The sequence below is a fragment of the Siphateles boraxobius genome, unplaced genomic scaffold (genome assembly GCF_051911475.1).
Source record: "Siphateles boraxobius isolate OS27281-9 unplaced genomic scaffold, OSU_SipBor_1 25, whole genome shotgun sequence".
NCBI lineage: Eukaryota > Metazoa > Chordata > Actinopteri > Cypriniformes > Leuciscidae > Siphateles > Siphateles boraxobius.
The window spans coordinates 10,231,930-10,254,302 of record NW_027508866.1 but is presented as its reverse complement, the minus strand read 5'-3'; the positions used below and the strand labels follow the sequence as shown (position 1 = coordinate 10,254,302).

Below are 22,373 nucleotides of genomic sequence, written 5' to 3'. Positions count from 1 at the left end.
ATGACCCATGTAGTGATTGCTCTGCAAAACTTAGCAATTACACCAGTTCTCTCTTCCGCCGTAGGCTACTATGCAATCAGACTGGCTACTTGCAGACTAGCGGCGATCGCTGCCCAAAACTGCCCAATGTGTTACTGCTATGAAGGGGGAAAAAATAAATTCAAGCTCATTAACATCTTAATAAGGAAATTTGAGATTCTTGCCATTTTCGGCACAGGCTTGCTACATTATATATCTTACATTATATATCATGTTTCCTTTAATCACAAACTGTACAGTGGGATTTTAATAAAAAATTTCTTCATTTGAAATCCCATAATCAGCATAACAATATGAGTTTGAAAAGTGAACATCTATTTCAGAATGCCTTATTATTTTGTATATCCTCATTTTGCTTGTAAGAGATAAGATCATCCAAAAATGAAAATTCTGTTATCATATTCTAAACCAGTAGTTCTTAATCTTTTCCCTCGAAGGCCCCACATGGTCCAACACAATATACCAGTAAGACGTTCTTTTGCAGAACACAAAAGTGTGATATTTTGAAGAATGTTGGGTTCCAACAACACTGAACATGGAAAAGAAAGTGTTTTCAACATATGATCTTTTGTTTTCTGCAAAATATAGCATGAGGGTAAGTAAATGACAGGATTTTCATTTATGTGTGATCTATTCCTTTAATGACACTAGCATGAACCTAAAAATAGCGCGGAATCATAAATATTTTCGACTTTTGGACCCCGCCGTGCGTCTGTTTGGACGGCATAGCTGTAATATATTCAATTGTGTAAAGTCATTAAGATCCTGGTCACATCGGTTAACTGCAGGCAGAAGCTAATGATCATGTGAGAGCCGGAGAGTGTTTCTGAGCCTGTTTGGGTCTAGGGAACATGTGTTGAATCATTTACACTGTTTACTCTGTGCATCAGAAGTTGTTAGACTTATGCATGCTATTTTAATAATCTGAGAAAAGGCAGAAATACCATTCCCACACCAGGCTCATAAAACATAATGTGCAATTTTTTATTCTTTCCCTAACATATTTTAGAGTCAATGTAAATGTATTCACCTGCAAGAGAAAAGCTGTTCAATATGGTCTGAAGCATTAATCGTGACAGGGTTTGTAATGCTATTTTTAAAAAGGGCCCATCTTTTGTAAGACACATCTTTTGTTCTAATTCATATTTATATAATACAAGTTTCCAATAAACTCTTTGAACGTTTGATGTCTTTGAAATGCAGCAAACACAGAGATTAAATTGGTTTATTGGCTTTGCAAAAATAAACCCTATGATAGCAAACGCATAGGAAATATGAGAGCGAGCTCGTGTTCTGCATTTCTATAGTTGACACCGATCCTCCCTGATCTGTCCATATCTTCAGGTCCTCTAGACCGGAAGTTCAAGCATTTAATCCTTAATTTAATCCTTTTCAGTTAATGTTAATGGTGAACATGTCAAGCAGCTTCAAAAACGCATGCTGAGAACTGTGCTATAGTCAAGCTCCTGCCTTAGAGGCAAAATATCACTTTCGGCCTTTCTTTAAAACACAATTTGATTCAAGGCCTGTTCATTCCAAAAAAATATGAAGCCTAGTCATTATGACCTGATCTCGGCTGGGGATCTGATTAAGAAATGAAATCTGCTTTATAACTTCAAAGGCCTTCACTTCAGTTCAGGCACCTTGCTGTCCGGCACACTACTAAGCCCAGTGCTCCTGGCAAAAAGGGTGAAAAGGGAACTTTTTATCAGATAACAAAGCCTAGGAAGATAGAATAACCTTCAGAAATACTGTGGTGTGATATTTCAGCACTAATTTTGAGAAGTGAATTATTTTTTAAATACGCTCCACTAAAATTTTAAGTGCCATTGTGACACACCGCACAGCTGAAAAATAGATGTAGGCCTTGAAATGGTTGTATTCAACTGCTTATGAATCCACCTGAATAGGACTGCTGGCACAAACAAGCAGCGATGAAGCTGTATTTTTTCATTACTTTTCTCTTTGTGTGTATGTGCAGGAGCAAAAGCACATCTGTTCATGGGGTTTGTGTGGATTTGGGGAGGGGGTTTTGCGGTTGTGTGCATTTTAGAGGGGTAATGGAATTTTACCCTGAAGACATCTGCATTACACTTTGAAGACAGAGTCATTTTTGTTGGTGCTGACCACACCCAATAACGGCCCCTTCCCAATGGACTGCACAAGACCAGACTTGACATCCAGTCTGATGAACCAAGAAAACCATCACTTGGCACCAGTTTGTGAATATCTTTTCTTTATTTCTATTGTCTATAATTCAGCATGAAAGAAAAATCATAAATAGTATGCATGTTATATTTGTACCATATTGGAAATCAGTAAATATTAGGGATTTTTTATTAACTGGTTTCAGTATTATTTGAGTATTATTTATAAAGTGTATATGAATATTTTACACAACATTTATTTAATAATGCTATTAAATTGTTAATCTTTAGTATATCTCGGAATGAATAAATTGTTCATACTGTACATGTTAATGTTGTTATGCCTAAAGTTACTTGTAGCATTTATGACTGTTTTTAGTTTGCGGTTTTATTTTATTTATTTAGACAAAACTATAGTATAGAATTTTAATTTCAGTCATTTACCAATTACCAACTTGAAAAGTCAGACTTCTTCCAAGTCAGATATTCTCTGATATGCTATGCAAATTCATTTTCTATAGAGCTCTATACCGTTGCTGTATGTCATCAATTGTCTCATTTGCTTCTCTTGCATGATTCAAAGTTGAAGTGTGTCATTTCTGCGTGACTAGCAGCATTTAACAGAATTATAAAAATAGCTGTTTTCAAACAGGTTTCTGAAAAAACATTACTCATTTGTTGACCTCACACCATTGGTTGAGCCAGTGCTGCTGTTGTCGGGCAGCTCAAGATGTTTAAACAAACAGAGCAATGTTTGCACTGAGCCAGTGTTTACACATTTTGGCATAAATCAAACTATGAATTGCTTATTTATATTTTTTAACACTGAAACAAAAATCACACACTTCATCACTTTTTGGAGAAACAACTGAGAAAATGCTTAAATAAAACATATCTGAGCTTCTGGGAAAAGCAAATGCTTCTCTAACTCTCTGCACAACCGCCCACTTTAACAGAGCAAAAAACAAACAAAAAAAAACATTACTATTGCAAGTGACTGACAGAGAAATCAGAAGCAGTTGAGAGAAAGGGGTGTTTATCATGTGAATGTTGTCGTTTTCCTTGAAATATTGTGTGAAAACATTGAAAGGACTGAAAGAGGAAGGTGGATGCAGGACACAAACATCACTGTATAGAAACATCAGAGCTTTCAACTATCAGGCTCCTGCAGCCAAACCTTATGTTCCTTCAAAGCAGAAGGCTCAGAAAGACCTGCAGACACCTGATGTTTTGTTCAATTACTTGTCAGGCCTGGGCATACCTTTATGGCATCACTATATTGAAGATTTAATTTTATTTGAAAAGGGGGGACACAAAGCCGAGGCATGTTCTGAACTGGATGAGAAGATAAAGTCAGCTTTGCTTTGTAGTTTCAATCATGCAGAGGGATGCAGCATAGCCACTGGCAACTCCAGCTAGGATGAGGGCAGCCAGTTTTCTCCCTGCCATTTTACCGCATAGCTCCTGGGGGCACTGAGGATTCAGTTACCACAACAGCACAAGCTAAGATAAGATTTAAAAACACTTTCCCTAGCCAAGAACAAGAAATGAGCCCCGGATCCCAATAAAACCCAAACACCTGAGGAACATCCGAACAAAATCAAAATAATATTGAATATGATGGAACGCTTTGTTTTTAAGAGCTAGTTTTTGCTCAAGTCATTGTTTGTTTTGAGCCAAGATGGTTGTTAAATAATGCAAAAGTATGTGATATAGAACTTTAGAAAGTTAAAATATTTTAGGCAGGGATGCAAAAGTGGCCCAGTGTTAGTCTCTGCATTTATATAAATATAAATGCAGTAATATATAATTACACACATATATATATATATACATATATATATATATATATATACAGGTCCTTCTAAAAAAATTAGCATATTGTGATAAAGTTCATTATTTTCCATAATGTAATGATACAAATTAATCTTTCATATATTTTAGATTCATTGCGCACCAACTGAAATATTTCAGGTCTTTTATTGTTTTAATACTGATGATTTTGGCATACATCTCATGAAAACCCAAAATTCCTATCTCAAAAAATTAGCATATCATGAAAAGGGTCTCTAAATGAGCTATTAACCTAATCATCTGAATCAACTAATTAACTCTAAACACCTGCAAAAGATTCCTGAGGCTTTTAAAAACTCCCAGCCTGTTTCATTACTCAAAACTGCAATCATGGGTAAGACTGCCGACCTGACTGCTGTCCAGAAGGCCATCATTGACACCCTCAAGCAAGAGGGTAAGACAGAAAGAGGGGGAGTGTCAGTGGGAAGTCTGTGGGAAGGAAAAAGTGTGGCAAAAAACGCTGCACAACGAGAAGAGGTGACCGGACCCTGAGGAAGATTGTGGAGAAGGACCGATTCCAGAGCTTGGGGGACCTGCGGAAGCAGTGGACTGAGTCTGGAGTAGAAACATCCAGAGCCACCGTGCACAGGCGTGAGCAGGAAATGGGCTACAGGTGCCGCAATCCCCAGGTCAAGCCACTTTTGAACCAGAAACAGCGGCAGAAGTGCCTGACCTGGGCTACACAGAAGCAGCACTGGACTGTTGCTCAGTGGTCCAAAGTACTTTTTTCGGATGAAAGCAAATTTTGCATGTCATTCGGGAATCAAGGTGCCAGAGTCTGGAGGAAGACTGGGGAGAAGGAAATGCCAAAATGCCTGAAGTCCAGTGTCAAGTACCCACAGTCAGTGATGGTCTGGGGTGCCATGTCAGCTGCTGGTGTTGGTCCACTGTGTTTTTCAAGGGCAGGGTCAATGCAGCTAGCTATCAGGAGATTTTGGTGCACTTCATGCTTCCATCTGCTGAAAAGCTTTATGGAGATGAAGATTTTATTTTTCAGCACGACCTGGCACCTGCTCACAGTGCCAAAACCACTGGTAAATGGTTTACTGACCATGGTATTACTGTGCTCAATTGGCCTGCCAACTCTCCTGACCTGAACCCCATAGAGAATCTGTGGGATATTGTGAAGAGAAAGTTGAGAGACGCAAGACCCAACACTCTGGATGAGCTTAAGGGCCGCTATCGAAGCATCCTGGGCCTCCATAACACCTCAGCAGTGCCACAGGCTGATTGCCTCCATGCCACGCCGCATTGAAGCAGTCATTTCAAAGGATTCCCGACCAAGTATTGAGTGCATAACTGAACATAATTATTTGAAGGTTGACTTTTTTGTATTAAAAAAACAATTCTTTTGTTGGGTCGGATGAAATATGCTAATTTTTTGAGATGGGAATTTTGGGTTTTCATGAGCTGTATGCCAAAATCATCAGTATTAAAACAATAAAGTATAAAGTAAAATATTTCAGTTGGTGTGCAATAAATCTAAAATATATGAAAGTTTAATTTTTATCATTACATTATGGAAAATAATGAACTTTATCACCATATGCTAATTTTTTGAGAAGGACCTGTATATATATGGTACAATAAACAAGTTAGTGTAATATATATATATATATATATATATATATATATATATATATATATATATATATACACTATATATATATATAAAAAATATATATATTATATATTACACTAACTTGTTTATTGTACTATATATATATATATATATATATATGGTACAATAAACAAGTTAATATGTAAAAGCAATATCACATTCAAATTCATACTGTAAGTCTATAATAATATTTATTATAATATAAATAATAATTTTTATTTAATTTATAATAATTTATAATAATAATAATAATAATAATAATAATAATAATAATAATAAACATATACTCAGCAATATAATTCAAATAATCACATCTGACTTTCACTGTAAGACAGTGAAAAACAGTGTTGGGATGATTAGCAGATGAGAGGGGAAAGCAGCTCCACTGCTGCCCTGGATGGTGCAGTGACTGATTCTGGAGATAACACGGATCAGTCGTAGCACTGAGCCGTTGGCTGCCTCGGCCCTTCTGAGATGTGAGAGCCATGGGGTGAGTTCATGAAAAGGATCAAACATGCTCCAAAGCTTTACAGAGATATGATACGTTGCCCTTTCCCACGCCTGAGTTAGCAATGCACAAGAAAATAAGAGAAATTGTATTGAAAGTTTTAGTTCTACTGCCTGAACTGAATAAAACTATATATGGCTATAGTAAGGATGAAGTTACTCTCAGCTGGTAGATTGCTATAACTACACCATTCTGACCAAAAAAAAACATCTTTCTCCATTGACAGCCATTCAGAAGTAGCCGTGTGTTCTGATAAGATACATTTTTCGGCAAGAACAAAGAACATAATACTGCAAAAACAAATATTATGTCTACTTGAACGTCACAGCTCAGGATAGTTGCTATGTGGAGGTCTTGAGACTAAAAGGTGATGATACACAGGGCAACTTTTTGAGCAATGTTGCTGGGCACTTTCCCATTGAAAATGGTCAATAAATTTCTATCTGGATAATTTAGGTTGGTCGTGGGCCCTGTGTCTCATCTGGTTGCCCGTTGATGGCAACATTGCCCAGCAACATTGCTCAAAAAGTTGCCCTGTGTATCATCACCTTAAAAGCGTTCTTGTGGTGACCTTAGCCAATCGGTTGTGTAACTGAGATGAATGGGAATGCTATAATGACTAAAACCTGGCGTCAACACCTTTATGCTTATTTGGTTTCTAAGCTTTTGTTTCGGAAAAAGACAAACTTCTTGTGAACTTATTGAGTATCAGACAGAGAAATAGAAAGGTGAAATTCAGCCCTTGTATTCCTAGTTTTGTGTTAGAGTGAGGAACCTTGTGTTTCACAGGTCAGTTTCATTAAATGACATCTGAATTGTGGTCATGAGACCACTGCATGGGCCTGAATCAAACAAATACTTTAGCTTGTGTCTCCTATATATAGAACAGCAGAAGATTAGCACACTGCCCAGAGAAAAATACATCGCCTCTTATCTCCAAGGAACACACTTGAAGAAATCTTTTCCAAAAGTGTGAGTGTAGCCCCAATGAGAGGGATAGAGTGAGATGAGGAGCAAGAAAAGGAATTAAATCTCTTCTCCAGCAAATAGTCCACCTAAGACGCTGGGAACACCAAAGGCACGGGCTTTTAGCTTAAATACCTTTAGTAAGAGATCTACGATAACTACTCGAAAACCTCCCAAGAATTGTGTTATCTCCGACTGCAATGAATGTGTTCACAGGTACTTCCAAATAAGGATGTAAAAAAGAAGTGGAAGGTGGTGAGCTTGTGGTTAAATTTAGTGTGGTTAAATTTAGTGTGGGTTCAAGCTTTCAGCGTGGAGTTCCTCTCAGACATATTACAGCATCGTGTCATTGAAAACACACTTCAGAAGATGGAGTGGACTCCTTAAAGTGCATTGGATGTACTAGTAACTTCTTATAAGCAGCAGAGTTATTTATGTTTGTACATTTATGAATAAATCCCAAATATATCGCTGTAGTGGTAAGAAAAGCTTTCAGATATTAAAAATCTGAAATTAGGACCAGACGAAAATGAGCGTATAAAAAAACTGACTGCAATCTTTTCTCTTCCTTTTCCTGTTTCTTTCTCTTGCACAGTGCTTTAGTTCACATAATGGCTTATATGAGCACTTTGAACAGAATAGTTAGCCCTGCTATTAAAAAGCAGCCATTTTTAAGGCTTTCATGGCTTTTAGCTGCTAATTTGCTGTGAGGAAAATTACAAGGTAGGTCAATAGCATTACTAGCATAGCAAAGTGGAGGCCATGGGGTAACAAAATGGCAGACTATCGGTACATCGAAGCCTACTGGGGTCTTTGAGATATACAACTCAAGAAGTTTTCTTTTCCGATGGCCTTAAAAACACTTGAAGTAGTTTTTTCACCATGTCCATCTATTAAACTTTTAACATTGGTAAAAGTGGTATAATACCTATGGTATTAGCATTGCAAAGTGGGGACCTTGGGGTGACAGAATGGCAGACTACCGGAGTAGCGAATCTTACAGTGGTCTTTCAGATATAACTCAAGCTATTTTCTTTTTGATGGCTCTATAAAGAGCACAGCCTCCTTAGACTTTATATTCAGTATAGCACGCTCTTGGCTTTCCTCTGTGCACATCTACAAGACTTTTAACATAGGGCCCATTGTACTTACCTTCTGGATGGTAAATAAATCAATTTGTGCTGAATGCAGAAAGTGCTGTCACACGAGATGAATAAAGAAACAAGGGATTTTGAGGAGAGGGCGGGATTTCCCTCAAAAGACAACTGAGAGTGGAAAGACGAAAGAGAAATATCCGTTTAAGAACACTGTTGCTTGATCCTGCTCTCTGCAGTATTCCCATCATAAAAGCAACAACAAAATCAGTGAAGATAGTGTAAAAAAAAATCCCCTAAACCATTAAATTTACATGTGAAGAGAGAGATAAAGACCTGCTCATGAAGACAGGAATTTTGGGAGGAATCGCAAAAGCCCCTCAGGCCACCGATCTCGATGTGCTGAAACAGGTTCATGAAGAGGAAAAAAAAAAAAAAGAGGCTTCTTTTCCCCCCCCGATGTGAACTGAAGCAGCTGTGCGCCGTTTGTGTGTACATAATCAACCATTTACCTCTACTCCAACTTTCAACCTTTTAAAATCGCATTAGAACGGTGCATGCTGAAACAACACAGCGCTCTGAGGAAGCTCCTCCAGCCTGCGAGAGCTGGAACTAATTTATCGCATGAGAGGATGCTTCTTCCCCTGCCTCTCGGGAGTGGAGCATGGGTCGGTTGCCTGCCCTAATCATTTTCACCATGAGGTTTACTGAATGTTTAACCTGTCAAAAAACCGGTGCTATCTGACTATGGCATGTAAAGTCATGCGGCAAAGCTCTTTGGGAAATTCAAAAAAGGAAATAAAAAATTGAGTCGAAATTGATTTTATATGCCATGGGAACCCTTTTGTTTGAGAACCCTTAATGATACTTCTATGCATGATTTTACTGGGCAACATGACCTTGCATTTGAACTTTCTTCTCTGACATTTGGATTCAAGATTTTCATCTCAACGATGTTTTTTATTGTAAACTCATCCAGCCACAGCTTCATTCATTCTTCCTCCCTTTCACTTCCACCAGTAACCCTTTTAAATCACATAACCAGAATAACTTATTACTTCGGTGCATTAAGACAACAATTCAGCGCCTCTGAGCTTGATTAAGAGGGAGGTGCTAAAAAGGGAGGTGAACATGAGGGAGGAGGCCACTAAATGGTTAGGGGAAATACATTTTTAAACCTTTTTCTTTACTCAGATAAACCCATGGTAAAGACAGATGACATACATCTGAAAGGGACCTAATGACTTCAAAAAGACCACCACTTCCTCTTTCAGTGGCAAACTCTGCTGCATTTGAAACTTGCGTAGCTCCTGCTCGTGGGAGTTTTTCCCCAAACCTAACAGGGTTGCATTTTAAATACAATTAAAAAAAAAAATTTTTTTTATATATATATATATATATATAGTCATTCTCTTTAGTCTCTCTTTAGTCTTCTGTGAATCCCAAAAACCTCAGTGTTTTGTGTTCAACAGAAGAGTCATATTGGGCTGAAAAGACATGAGGGTGAGTAAATGATGGCAGAATTTTTCGGTGGACTATCCCTTTAAGAAATTCCCTTGAACACAGGTACATTAATACCTCTTTGGGGTGTTTTTTTTGGCTCACACCGTGTTGAGTTCATGAGAGTTACTTTGTCACCCTGCCTCACTGCAAAGGATGTTAAAGGGTCACTCCACCCATTTGCATTAAGATTTCCATTGTTAGAAATCCAGTCATACTATTGAATGGTCGTGCAACACTCTTTCATTTTCCCCTGAGACGAGAAAAATCCTCTATTTACCTTTTTCACTTCCTCCTACAATGACGCCAAAATCGTCATTTTACGTCATTGTAGGAGGAAGTGTAAAAGGGGGGGATTTCTGTGAAGACTACAAGCACTAGTTCCCACCCTTTAAAACCCGCCCATAGGGGGTTGGACCTAATGCGCTAACAGACCTATCAGATCAATGCCAGTGGGTTTGATTTCACCGGGAATTTTTTTTGGAAAATATGGACGAAGGTACTGAATACACAGGCGGATGCATTATGGAGGATCTGGATTTTGACGAAGTTATGGTAGAAACGGATGTTCGTGGCTACCTTTATGAGCCACAGTATAGCGACGAGCAGCTGAGGGCTATGGAGGAACCGGAGGCGGCTGAAGCTGCTGCCACCACAGCCGATGCAGACGATCTGCCTGCCGTGGACGAGGAGCCCGCAATGGCTCGAGCTGGGGCAGATTGGTGGTGCCTGTACTCTCACTGTGCGCCAATGGACACAGAACAAGAGTCTGTCTGCTGCCGAGAATTCCAGCGGTGCTACGGAATCGGAGGATGACATGGACGTGTGTGTTGTTGCTCGCCCGAGTTTCGCACCCCATATGGATAGCGGCGTCCTGGAGACCTACTTTAGAATACCTAGGGTCAACTGGCAACGTCAGCCAAAGCCTAGGATCCAATGGTTGTCTTTTTGTAAAGTAAGTTTATTTTCATTTTGTTAAAGCTCCAGTAGGTAGCTTTTGTAAACAAATATTTGTTAAAACTCTCATTATGTCCTGAAAGTAGAATATGAGACAGATAATCTGTGAAAAAAATCAAGCTCCTCTGTCTCCTCCCTGTGGTCCTACTGCCATTTGCAGAAATACACCGCTCCCGGTCAGAAACAACCAATCAGAGCCAGGAGGAATGTCTTAGCAGTGTCAATCACGCTCGTGTACGCGCTGATCACCCCTCTCTTGCACAGCGCGAGCGCGTACCGTCGTTCGTGACTCTCCTGTTCAAACTTGTTCATCCAAATGAACGAATCTTTTTTCGAGTCATTTCGTTCATTCAACGAACGAAATGACTCGAAAAAAGATTTGTTCATTTGGATGAACGAGTTCGAACAGGATCACGAACGTGCATCACAGAACAGAGCAAGGCGAGCATTTGTGCTTATAAAACTTAAAGTTTTTTAAATTTAAATTTTAAACTTAAAATTTATTTTTTAAATGACCGATCGTTTCACTAGATAAGACCCTTATTCATCATCTGGTATCGTTTAAAACCCTTTGAAGCTGCGCTGAAACTGTCATTTGGTCCTCGAAACGTTTGTGTCCTATTGAAGTCCATTATATGGAGAAAAAGCCTGGAATGTTTTCATCAAAAAAACTTAATTTCTTTTCGACTGAAGAAAGAAAGACATGGACATCTTGGATGACATGGGGGTGAGTAAATTATCAGCAAAAGTTTTTTTTTTAAGTGAACTAATCCTTTAACGTTATCTTAGTAGCTATAACTTATAGAAAGAGTGCAACCTTATAAAGTTACATGTATTGCAAAATACATAATGATTTGAGGACCAAGTTTGTAGTCAAAGTATGGGCAGGCCATAGTCAATGTAAAGCATATTGTTGATGTTTCGTCCCTATTAGTGAATTTTCCATAACTGTTTATAATCCGCCGTCATCGGTGGTCCTGCTTACTAGCCTGCGCGTTCACGGCACGCTACGCTATGGGGGAGGAGCTGTGGAGGGAGGGCTGTAGCGTAGCAGAGAGCAAGGGGGTTGGACCTGTAAGTTGTGCTTGTTCAAATTTTCAGGCTAAGTCAACATTTTCTCAAAACTCCCTACTGCAGCTTTTGTTAACACGCTAACGTGGCAGGTTCCTTGCACAAATATCTTACAGTTAAGCTAGCTACTGTAGTGGGAGTGGTCTGCTGAGCTGAGCATTGCAATGCACTATGGGGATTGTTGTCTACAATCCACAAGCACTAAAAAGTCATTTTCTGCCTTTTATCGGGCAAGAAGGTCCCAAATTAGAAATTTATGATACTATTCTACTACATATATGACCCACTTTCAATACATATTCATGTCTCCACCGGTGGAATGACCCTTTAAGCTGGAATGACAGAAAGAAGACTTTACTAAATTGCAACTATATCATGTATACTATATCTTATATTTTAGCTATGTAATATATGCTAAAAATTTAAATGTTCTTCCACCCTAGTTAATTTAGTAAGTATCTCTCACACACACACACACACACACACACACACACACACACACACACACACACACACACACACACACACACACACACACACACACACACACACTCTCTCTATACCCTAACCCTACCCCTAAACATACCATCACAGAAACCTTTCTGCATTTTTATATTTTCAAACCAAAAAATGTCCCCACAAGGACAAGGATTTTGGATATTGCCAACTTTGTGGGAACATTTTGTCCCCATAATCCAGAACCACACACACACACACAATATATATATATAAAAAATATATACATCATTTACTCGCACTCATGTCATTCTAAAACTTTTATTTTGAATTTATTTTGTATTTTGAAGAACGTTTTCAATGTGATGAAAGCCAATAGGGTACAAAACAACATTAGACCTCAATTCCTTTGTCAAAATAATGTCTTTTTTGTCCCACAGAAGAAAGTTTTTACAGGTTTTAAACAACATGAGGGTAAGTAAATAATTTAAAAAATTTCCTTTTGGGTGAACTATCCCTTTAAATAGAAAAGCAAAGTTAAAAAGTAAAGTTACGTGAATTTCCATTCATTTTAATTCCACTTTCTTAAATTCTAATACAAAGTGTAATGGAATTTAAGGCATTCTTAATTCAAACCTAAATGCTGCAACCTTATGCAAACTAATAGATGGATTGTGAACCTGCTAAAAGAGCAATTAAAGCTTTAAACGGCGAGACTTCAGATCCTTTCTTCCACCCGCATTGTTTGTGCTGAATGTCTCTCTGAATAGGTCCTCCATCCGTCAAAATCATGGTTCACCCCACATTACCTTTAATAGATTTAATCGATGTCAGTGCTTCCTCATTCACCCTGACAGCTCTGGGAGATCCTGTCCCTAACACATGGAACTCATGGGCACTCTAACCTTCTTTAACATCCGCCTCTCTCACTCGATCCGGAACAGATGTAAGAGAGGGGGAAAAAAACTTTGCCTTCCTCTGTCATGCCCTTTTGGGTTCAAAGCATCACTTAAAGAGGCAAGAGTGGCAGGCAGGAACGTCTCCTCACACATGGAGAAATGCAATCTGCACATCACAGACATCATCAAAGCGACGGACCTAGAATGGGAATCCGGTTATCGTGCGTCTCCATGGCTGCCAGAAAGGTTGTGTGGCTTTGAATGTCAGCCTGAATTGAAACGCTCAAAGCCTCAGATGGATATTTGACCGAATGTGATTTGGAGGGAGGGAGACGGGCTAAGGGCTGCTACAACTCGCAACCTTTTGTAGATGGATCTAAATGCCAGGACAAACATTTGACATTGAATAAATAATATCCACCGGACAGCCATTAACCACTACATGTGAATGAGCAGCCTGATGTATGTAAATCCTTTTCTGGGGGGTATTATCGACCTCAAAACGTACAGCTTAAAGTGTCTCGGATCAAAACGCACCATACGTTTCATAAGCGCAAGCATTAAACCCACTCAAATTGGCTCTACACTGTGATCTCTGAACTGATCAATACAACAACGCTGTAGAAAGGATGACTTATGATTCTTGCGCTATAAGCAAACTTATAAATAACATTCCAACTGCCACATAATTGATGCCACATAATTGATTGAGTTATCGCCAAAGAGTGCATGTTAAAAAACACATTGTGTAGAAATAATTGGATGCTTGTATAATCGATAGCCATGCCCAGAACCTTTCATTGACTGCCATGTCAATATATTTATACCACCGGCCCATAAATGAGCAAGAGTGGCCCAAAAGAGTCAGTTATGGCTCTTTAAACCATCCCATTAAACTCAAGATAGGATAAAAAAAAAGACTAGAAGATCTGTTTGCCAACATTCTGACTTGCATCCTCTCAGGCTGCCAGACGCTTAAGTCTGCAAGAATCATTCATATTAATAAATAAATGTACATAAACTAGTACAGTCGGCACATTTAATCAGCTTTTCGCATTCTGATTGAAAGCAAAACATCTTCCATGTATATCCGTTTATATGAAAAGATATTGATCTGAAAACACGCAGCCTTGTTTTTTTTCTGGTGAAAAGGAGTACTTGAAATAATGTTGTTGCTACTTGCATGTTTGGTGATGAGAATGCTGCTGTTAAAAATACGTTATTGTGTACAGCATGCAAACGTTAGCGCTCTCATTTAAAGCTTATCTCACAAAGGAGTTTCAACAGTCCATCAGACTGCGTACACAAACTTAATGTGAGCATTGCCTTTGATTATGTGGTAAAAAGGAGGGGTGTGGGACCAGATGAGTAGATAAGACTGGGTGAAGTCTCAGGAGGCCATTTTGGGCGGTGCAGAGTGCAGACAGCAGGTCCTCCTTCTTAGCAATGCTCCGATTAATCCATTAGCAAACGGGGAGTGCATTTGATGGACAAGAAAGGCCCCCCGATGAGGCCATAGGAGGGATGATGCATGTGTTCATGGGACAACAGATGCTTAGTCCAACACATGGCTTGAGTAATTTACAGTAAAAGCCTGTGATGAAGCATATGTATGCACATGCATGTACGTGAGTGGTCAGGAGGGAATTTAAATATGAATAAATGATGACATAATGGCCTCAGCACTCACAACCCATTTAAATGATTGGTCGAAAGCACATTCTGAAACCTTAACTGTCTGTCTTCTAATCCAATCATTTCAGCATAATACCCACAATTATTTTAGCACATAAAACACTGTTCACTTAGCCTATGCTGTTTTTTCCCCTTTCCTCTTCCCACCATTTGAGACGAACAAAGCCCTAAAGCTGTAAAATTAGCTTTTAACATATGCTCCCACTGGTTCTTCCTGAAAGCAGTTCCATAGTTAAGCTTTAACTAAACGAATATGTAAATATGAATTAGAATTTTCTTTTTTTCACTACATGCGTTTTCCTGTTGATATCTAAGTGGAACTGACCACTCAGCTCAAGCCCTTGCCTGCCAATAAACAATGACAAAAAATTCCCCCAATAGGCCACGGTGGCAATATTTCGCTTGAATGTTTAAATGATAAGATGTGGGATTTCCTGGTGTAGATGTGGTTTAGTGTCAGTCTTAATGTAATTAGGTTTTTCCATCTCTCGTGCTAAACAAAGGCCTGTGTCTTCAGTTCATAGGGAGTTTCAGTTCCTCCTCATGTTCAAACGTCATTCAGAGTGACATCACTGATGTGTAAATATAGACGTAATCATGTTGTAACCTAACAGGAAACTTGTGCATTTTACAAATTCACCTTAAACAAACCCCTAGAATCTTTTATTTAAAATATGATGATGATTTATGAAATATTCCATGCATGTTAATAAATCTAGCCCACATATATCAGTCCTTTAATAATGCAGCTTTCAGAATGAGGAAAAATTCTTCTTAATCAGAATAAGGAAATGTTTCATCAGCTAAGTCATTTAATGATTTAAAAATTAAATAATTCAGTAGGCTGCATAGAACAGGTTTTTGCTATAAAATCCATCAAGAGCACATGATACAATCACTGAGCTTGCAAAGACAGCAGAGGTGCCTTTCTTTACCTGTTTGCATACAGGTGATCAGGTGACTTCAGAGAAACTGATCTTTCCAACACACAACCAAAAAGATCCAGAGGGTCATAACAGTAAATACACGTTAAGTAAAGGGTATGGGTTGTGTGTGTGAGTATGTGTGTGTACTCATTAAAACTGTGGCTTAAAGCAATGTCTGTGTGGGGGAAACAGACATATACCAACATGCCTAACATCTAAGGATAAATCATGAGATGTCATGTTCTGTCACTTAGAAACTACACTATGAAATACTGAAGGATGGTACTGGCTCCTCAGGCAAGAACGTGAACCACACCCATTGCATATAGCATAGGATACCAAAACAATAGCCTGAACAGACTCTTCACTCAAAATGTATTTTACAATGAATTTCCAGTACAGTTCAATATACTCAACAACATATTCTTTGTCACACATAAAAAAATATTAAGTTCTGTAAACAGGCTGACAAACAAGTGTTATTTGGGAAAATGTCATATGATGTGCATTTTCCTGATGTGTGACGGACCTTCCTTAATTTTATGCTGAACATGTTTCCCATTATGGACTGTACGTGGCACACATTTAAATACCTAACATAGTAAGAAAATATATTTTATGAGTAGCCTACTTGACAAATAGAGGGGTGCAGGGATGACGTCAAAACCCGGAAGACTAATTCCCCCTTAGCTCCTTCGAGATATTCCTATGGGATTTTCAAAGTTTGTGTTTTTGGTATGGATGTGTGTAATCATCTCTCAATTAATGTGAGGTCTTGTCATTAATGTGAGCAATTATACAAGCACTGTATTTTATTCCAACAGCCCATTTTGTTTTTAAATTGTAAAAATAATAAAGACTTATCCAGACAGACAGACAGAGAAACAGACAGCTAGATAGCTAGAGGGCCATTATCGAAGAAAAACATTTCAAAAAGAATAATGAGCAATACTACAGCAGCCACCTGCACCTCAAAGTTATCAATCACTTTACCGCATTATCATAGATTCGTCTGAAGACGAATAAAGACATCTATGTCAGATCAATTCTGATGAGCAAACAAGCATGTGACACTGATAAAATCATACAACAGTCAAATGACTGAATTGTTACACACCGCTCTCCACCTCCGCAACCTCTCGTGAGCAAGCAAGCACACGCTCGCTTCCTCCCCCGATCACGCGCGCGCGCACATACACACTGACATAGCGCACTCACGCGCTCAAAGAAGATTCAAGCCCACAGACTGTAGGCTAATGAGTTGTTCGCGCGCGTCTCAAATCCCTTATAATAATTTCAGCACCTAGGATAACAGCTATGCACGAACCCAAACTAATACAATCGCTTATTGAAAGGATAGTGCCTCCCAAAATTAAAATGGTAGGCTATATCATATTCAAAATTCGTATGACTTTTTATGGCAAAATCACCATAAAAGTAGTCCAAAGACGACATATCTAGTCCTCTGGCGACATAGGCTACAATAGCTTTTTGTGAGATTAGCCTAGCCTATCTTTTCAATGAATCAGACAGGTGATCCAATTCACAAAGCCTATTCTGAACAGATCCAGAGAGATCCAAACAGATCCAGTTCTCACTTGACTTAATGATCCGATGACAACATTTCCTTTCGGCTCGTTCCTCACACAAACCTATTGTATGACTTAAGAGGACTTGGAATATTGCACACGAGTCGTGTGACTTTTATTGGGACTGACGTCCTTTTCGACGTTTCGGCTGAATCAGGCACCATTCATTGTCATTCCATGGAAATAACCGACCAGGATATTTTTGGAAAATATTCATTTGTTGAAAGGACTTTCATTTTAAGGTGAACTGTCCCTTTAAGGTCAGTGTTTCGTTTCTGTTTGGGACTGACGCATATGCTGGGGATTTCAGAAACACGCGCAGGTGTGATGTCACTGTTTCTGCGTGTGATAGCGACAGAAACAGAAACACGTAGGCTAGCCTATCAAAAACATTGCCTCGCGTGTCCGAACTAAAAGTTGAAACACATTCACTGTTCTGTAACCTACTGAGGTAGGCTACAGAAGTTTGAAAGCTTTATCACAGTCTCATACAACTTGTGATAAAAATGAATGAATGTGAATGTCCGAGGCGGGCACAAATGGCTTAATCTTCTTCAGGTGGAGACTTGACCTCTTGTTCTTAACGTGGGAGAAATGGAAAGTGTAACACATGTCCTGGCAATGATTGCTAACGAATTGCGGCAACGGCTATTATAAACACTTGTTGATATTGATATAAGTAAAAAAAAAGTCGAATGGAACGGACCTGCTCAACAAAATCATCGGATTACGGCAGCAATGTTTCATGGAAAGAATTGGAGAATGAGATAAAACTATTTTCATGATAAATTAACTGACATACCTGGAAGAAACACAGCGACTGCTATGAAGGCAACGAAAAGGCAGATAACCGATTGCATCCTTAAAGAAAACCCCGGCTCACTTCTATACAGTCCGACGAGAATCTCAGAAATAGGCTCGCCTGAAGTTGTTGGATAGTAACGAGAGTAGTCTCTGGTTGAGTGCGTTGAAAGGATCAAGCGGGTTGCTCTGTGCGGAGCGCGAAGGTGAAGTCTGGAGTCTGGACGAGCAGCGGAGATGGAAAAAATTCACACTGGAGAGTTGAGCACCTAGCCCCGCCCCCGCTCCGCCCCCAGGACACGCCCTCTCCGGCGAAGCCTGTGGCTGAGACGCTGCTGTCGGAAAGTCCGATTTATTCTAGTAAATCCGTTCCCGCGAACTGTTTCAGAGAGTCATTTAAAAACGATTCTGCAATTCGTCAGACACACACACGTTGGGGTTTCATGTTTTATGGGGACTTTCAATGGACATAATGATTTTTATAGCCTACGTTACACACTGAAAAAATGTATCAGTTTCCACAAAATTGATTCAACCTTGATAATAGCTTATTATCAGCCTATTATGAAGACTTCAGATGCCCAACACCTAAAAGAGACGGCGCCAACTCATGCGAAGACTTCAGATGACGCCAACTCTGAATCAACATGCACCAATGCTACATTTTTCTAAATGTCATAATCATTTGTTAACAAACATGTATTCATTACTTCAATGAGCTCTGTTATTGCCTTAAATTATTACATTGTTTAAATTAATATATTTTTAGCTAACTGTGATTTTGTATAGCCTGTAGCCTACATAACTTAGACAGATAGGCTAGCCTACCTCTGATAACAGATCACTCTAAATTGTAATGTGGACTCATGCTTTTTCTGTAAACCTGCTTTGAAACTATGTGTATAGTGAAAAGCGCTATACAAATAAATGGGAATTGAATTTAATAATAATAATATATTTGAATGATTTCTGAAAGGCCATGTGACAATGAAGACTGGAGTAATGATGCTGAAAATTCAGCTTTATACCATCACAGGAATACATTACATTTTAGAATATATTAGAACAGAAAATTTAAATGTAATAATATTTCACAATATTACAGTTTTACTGAATTTTGAGCAAATAAATGCAGCCTTGATGAGACTTATTTTCAAAAACATTATTATTTCTGTAATAAAAATAAAAAGTCCTTGTGTTAGACCTTGTGCAATGTTTTAAAGGGTACCTATTATGCAAAATTCACTTTTACATGTGTTGGAACATAAATCTGTGTTTGCAGTGAGTGTACACCACCCTGGTCAAAATCCAGCCACTCCTCTTTTTTTAATCCGCATGGTTTCTCAAAACCAGAAGTCGTCATAGTTGGGTAAACTTCCATAGAGGTGAATGAGAGATACATTAAATATATTTTTTGTGTTCCCATTTGCTCAAATAGCAAAAGAAAAACTCCACAATAGTGTTTTCACAACTTTCAAAAAGAAGAAAAAAATAGAGAGAGATTGATAACGGCAGTCAGAACAAAGAAAGATGTAATTTTTACCGTTGCTCCCAAAGCCGCTGTATTAGAAACACCCTCATGGCAGCATTAACTATTTTTTTTATATTTTTTTTATTTATGCAAATGTAATATAATACAAAGTATAGTGGTATAAATGTACATACATTTAAAAAAAAAAAACTTTGCAGGATTTACAATGCTGTTGACCGTTAAAACGCGTCATAGCTGCGTCTGAAATAGGAGTTGGTACTACATTTGAATTTGAACTTAGCCTACTACACAACAATTAAAAAGGTATGTTCTATATATATGAATGCAATCCGGACATACTACATCCGCCGTGTTATCATTATCATGTGACCTACCAGCGTGAGTTGCGTCCCTTCACCTCCATTCATAAATCCCCTCCACACTCCATCGAACGCACACTTCAGAATCTCACTGGAAGTATTAAGTCATCAGGGGATTTTTCGACTACTGTTTTTCAAATAGGTATAACTGCGTCCGAAATCGCATACTTCCCTACGGTATAGTTGCCTAGACGAAAAACAGTATGTGAAAAGCAGTAGGCTATGTCCAAATTCAAAGTACTGGTAAAAGAGTAGGCAAAAAAGTACCTGGATGACCTTCTACTTCCAGCGAGATTCTGGTGTGAAGTTCCTATACTCAAGACAAGAGAGTATGCGATTTCGGACGTAGCCTATGTATTCAGACATACTACTCCAACGTACTGTTTTTCGCTTACTATGTAGTATGGAAGTATTGAATGCATGTTGATGCACGCAGCACATGTCTCAGAACAAGCTGTTTGCAGATTTGACCTTTTGCAACGTCACAAAATGCCTAGGCCCCGACAACGACTGCTGACGGACTCTGTCAATGTGGCTCTCAAGTCACCTAAAATGGTTCATGTCTGCACCTCGCTAATCATTTTACACCAGACTGATTTGTGAACAACGGTCAATATAAAGCAGATTTAGCTAAAAAGTTGTAACTTAAGGATGGAGCAGTATCCAAATTCACACCCTGAAGATGTAAGTATCACACTTAATATTTTGGAAATGATTGAAAATCGCCTTTACAAATGTGTTTGTTAGCAATTTCCCCGGCTAAAGTTACCACTAAAGTCTGTGATTATATTCACAGACAAGAGAGTTTTGTCGTCATTTACATTTTAAACGCCAAAACGCTTATTGTCTATATAATTCATAGCCGTACGTTTAGTATGAACTATGCAGTAAGACGATTGTCTTTTAAATACAGTGTACGTTTTCTGTATAAATAAGAGACTAAAAGTGGAATGTTTTTTGCACAAACCAGCACAGCGACACATACAGTATCAGTAGCATGACTCATGAGGGAGGTTGGTTGCCAGTCAAACTCACCACCAGCTGCATATAGTGTTGTTAAACATCTAATATTCTCAAAGTAACATCCTCTTCTGGAAAGGGGGCGGGGAGTAGCTCATTTGCATTTAAAGAGACACACGGAAATGGCGTGTTTTTGCTTACACCCAAATGGGGGATATAGCTATAATAAATAAATGATCTGTGGGGTATTTTGAGCTGAAATTTCACAGACATATTCTGGGGACACCGTAGACTTATATTACACCTTGTGAAAATGGCTATGGGTCCCCTTTAAAATATCCATTTTATGAAACAAAGACACTTTAAACAAGAGAGACTCATTTTCTTTGTCTGAAGTTTCAAACATCAAAAGGTACTAAAATGTAGGTATAGCCCTATCCTGTATGCCTATTGGACAAATATGCATGGAAACTTTTCATATCATATAGCAACATATTAGCAGATAACTCATGATTAAATCAGTTTTACTATACATAAAGAAAATCTTTTAATATGAGTCATACAGTCCAATTGAGATCTTCTCCACATCTAAGCTGTTTCAGGAAAATGGTGAGCTCAGTTGTTTTATAAATGCATCTAATCACAAACACCTCACAACGAATAAAAGTCTGTGTTCAGCAGTGTCACCCCATTTTGTTTCCCACCTTGTCATTAGACAGAGATCCTCTGAGGAAGAAACTGACACCAACTGAGTCACACCGAATTTAAAAATGAATGAAACGGAGTGACAAACCACACTAATATAAAGTTACATTTTAATTATGATCTTTAATATAATACGTCTTTCACTTATATTCAGAAAATTGCAAAAAAAAATAATATCCACTCTATAAGCATTATATGTGATTTTCTTGTCATCTTTAATCAATACCAAGAGAGAAAATACACATACTATAATGAGTTAGTGTTGTAGCTAAAGATTACTTTGTCCTATATTATATTATTATATCATTAAGAGGTTGTGCTTTCAGAACAAAGTGGTCTTAGAGGGGCATTCATTCTTATTTACAGAGTTGCTGTCTTTTTGAGAGAGGTAAAATGGCTTATATTGTTAATAGCAGTAAAGATTCATATTTTTTTAATTTAAAACAGCTATTTCATTATGAATAAATTCCTGACCCTCGTAAATGAATGTCCTGGGATAATATTTTCTTATGTTTAGGGCATTAGCATTAATTAGCTGTGTTTAATGGTCATAAGCTCTGTCTGTTTTTATTATTATTATTATTATTTTATTCTTAATATTCATTTACTTGACCCTCCAGGTAAGAACATGTCAATTTTAATTTAATTACTTTAAAAGACCTCTGAAACCAATTAACAAACTATATGATCCTAAAGCTGAGAACTCCAACATTTTTTGTTGTTGTTTATTAGTG

At 38.3% G+C, this 22,373-nt stretch overlaps 1 protein-coding gene across 2 annotated transcripts in view; it reads right to left on the bottom strand.

The window, feature by feature from the left end:
- The window catches only part of alcama (activated leukocyte cell adhesion molecule a), a 71,937-nt gene extending 53,455 nt beyond the window's left edge, over window positions 1–18,482 (bottom strand). The window contains exon 1 of one of the 2 annotated variants that reach the window (XM_077242432.1): window positions 18,125–18,482. In XM_077242432.1, the coding sequence (XP_077098547.1) occupies window positions 18,125–18,182 (58 nt within the window). In that variant the 5' untranslated portion in view covers window positions 18,183–18,482. The remainder of the gene's footprint in view (window positions 1–18,124) is intronic. The other variant, XM_077242433.1, reaches the window with a different exon arrangement.
- Between the last annotated feature and the right edge of the window lie 3,891 nt (window positions 18,483–22,373).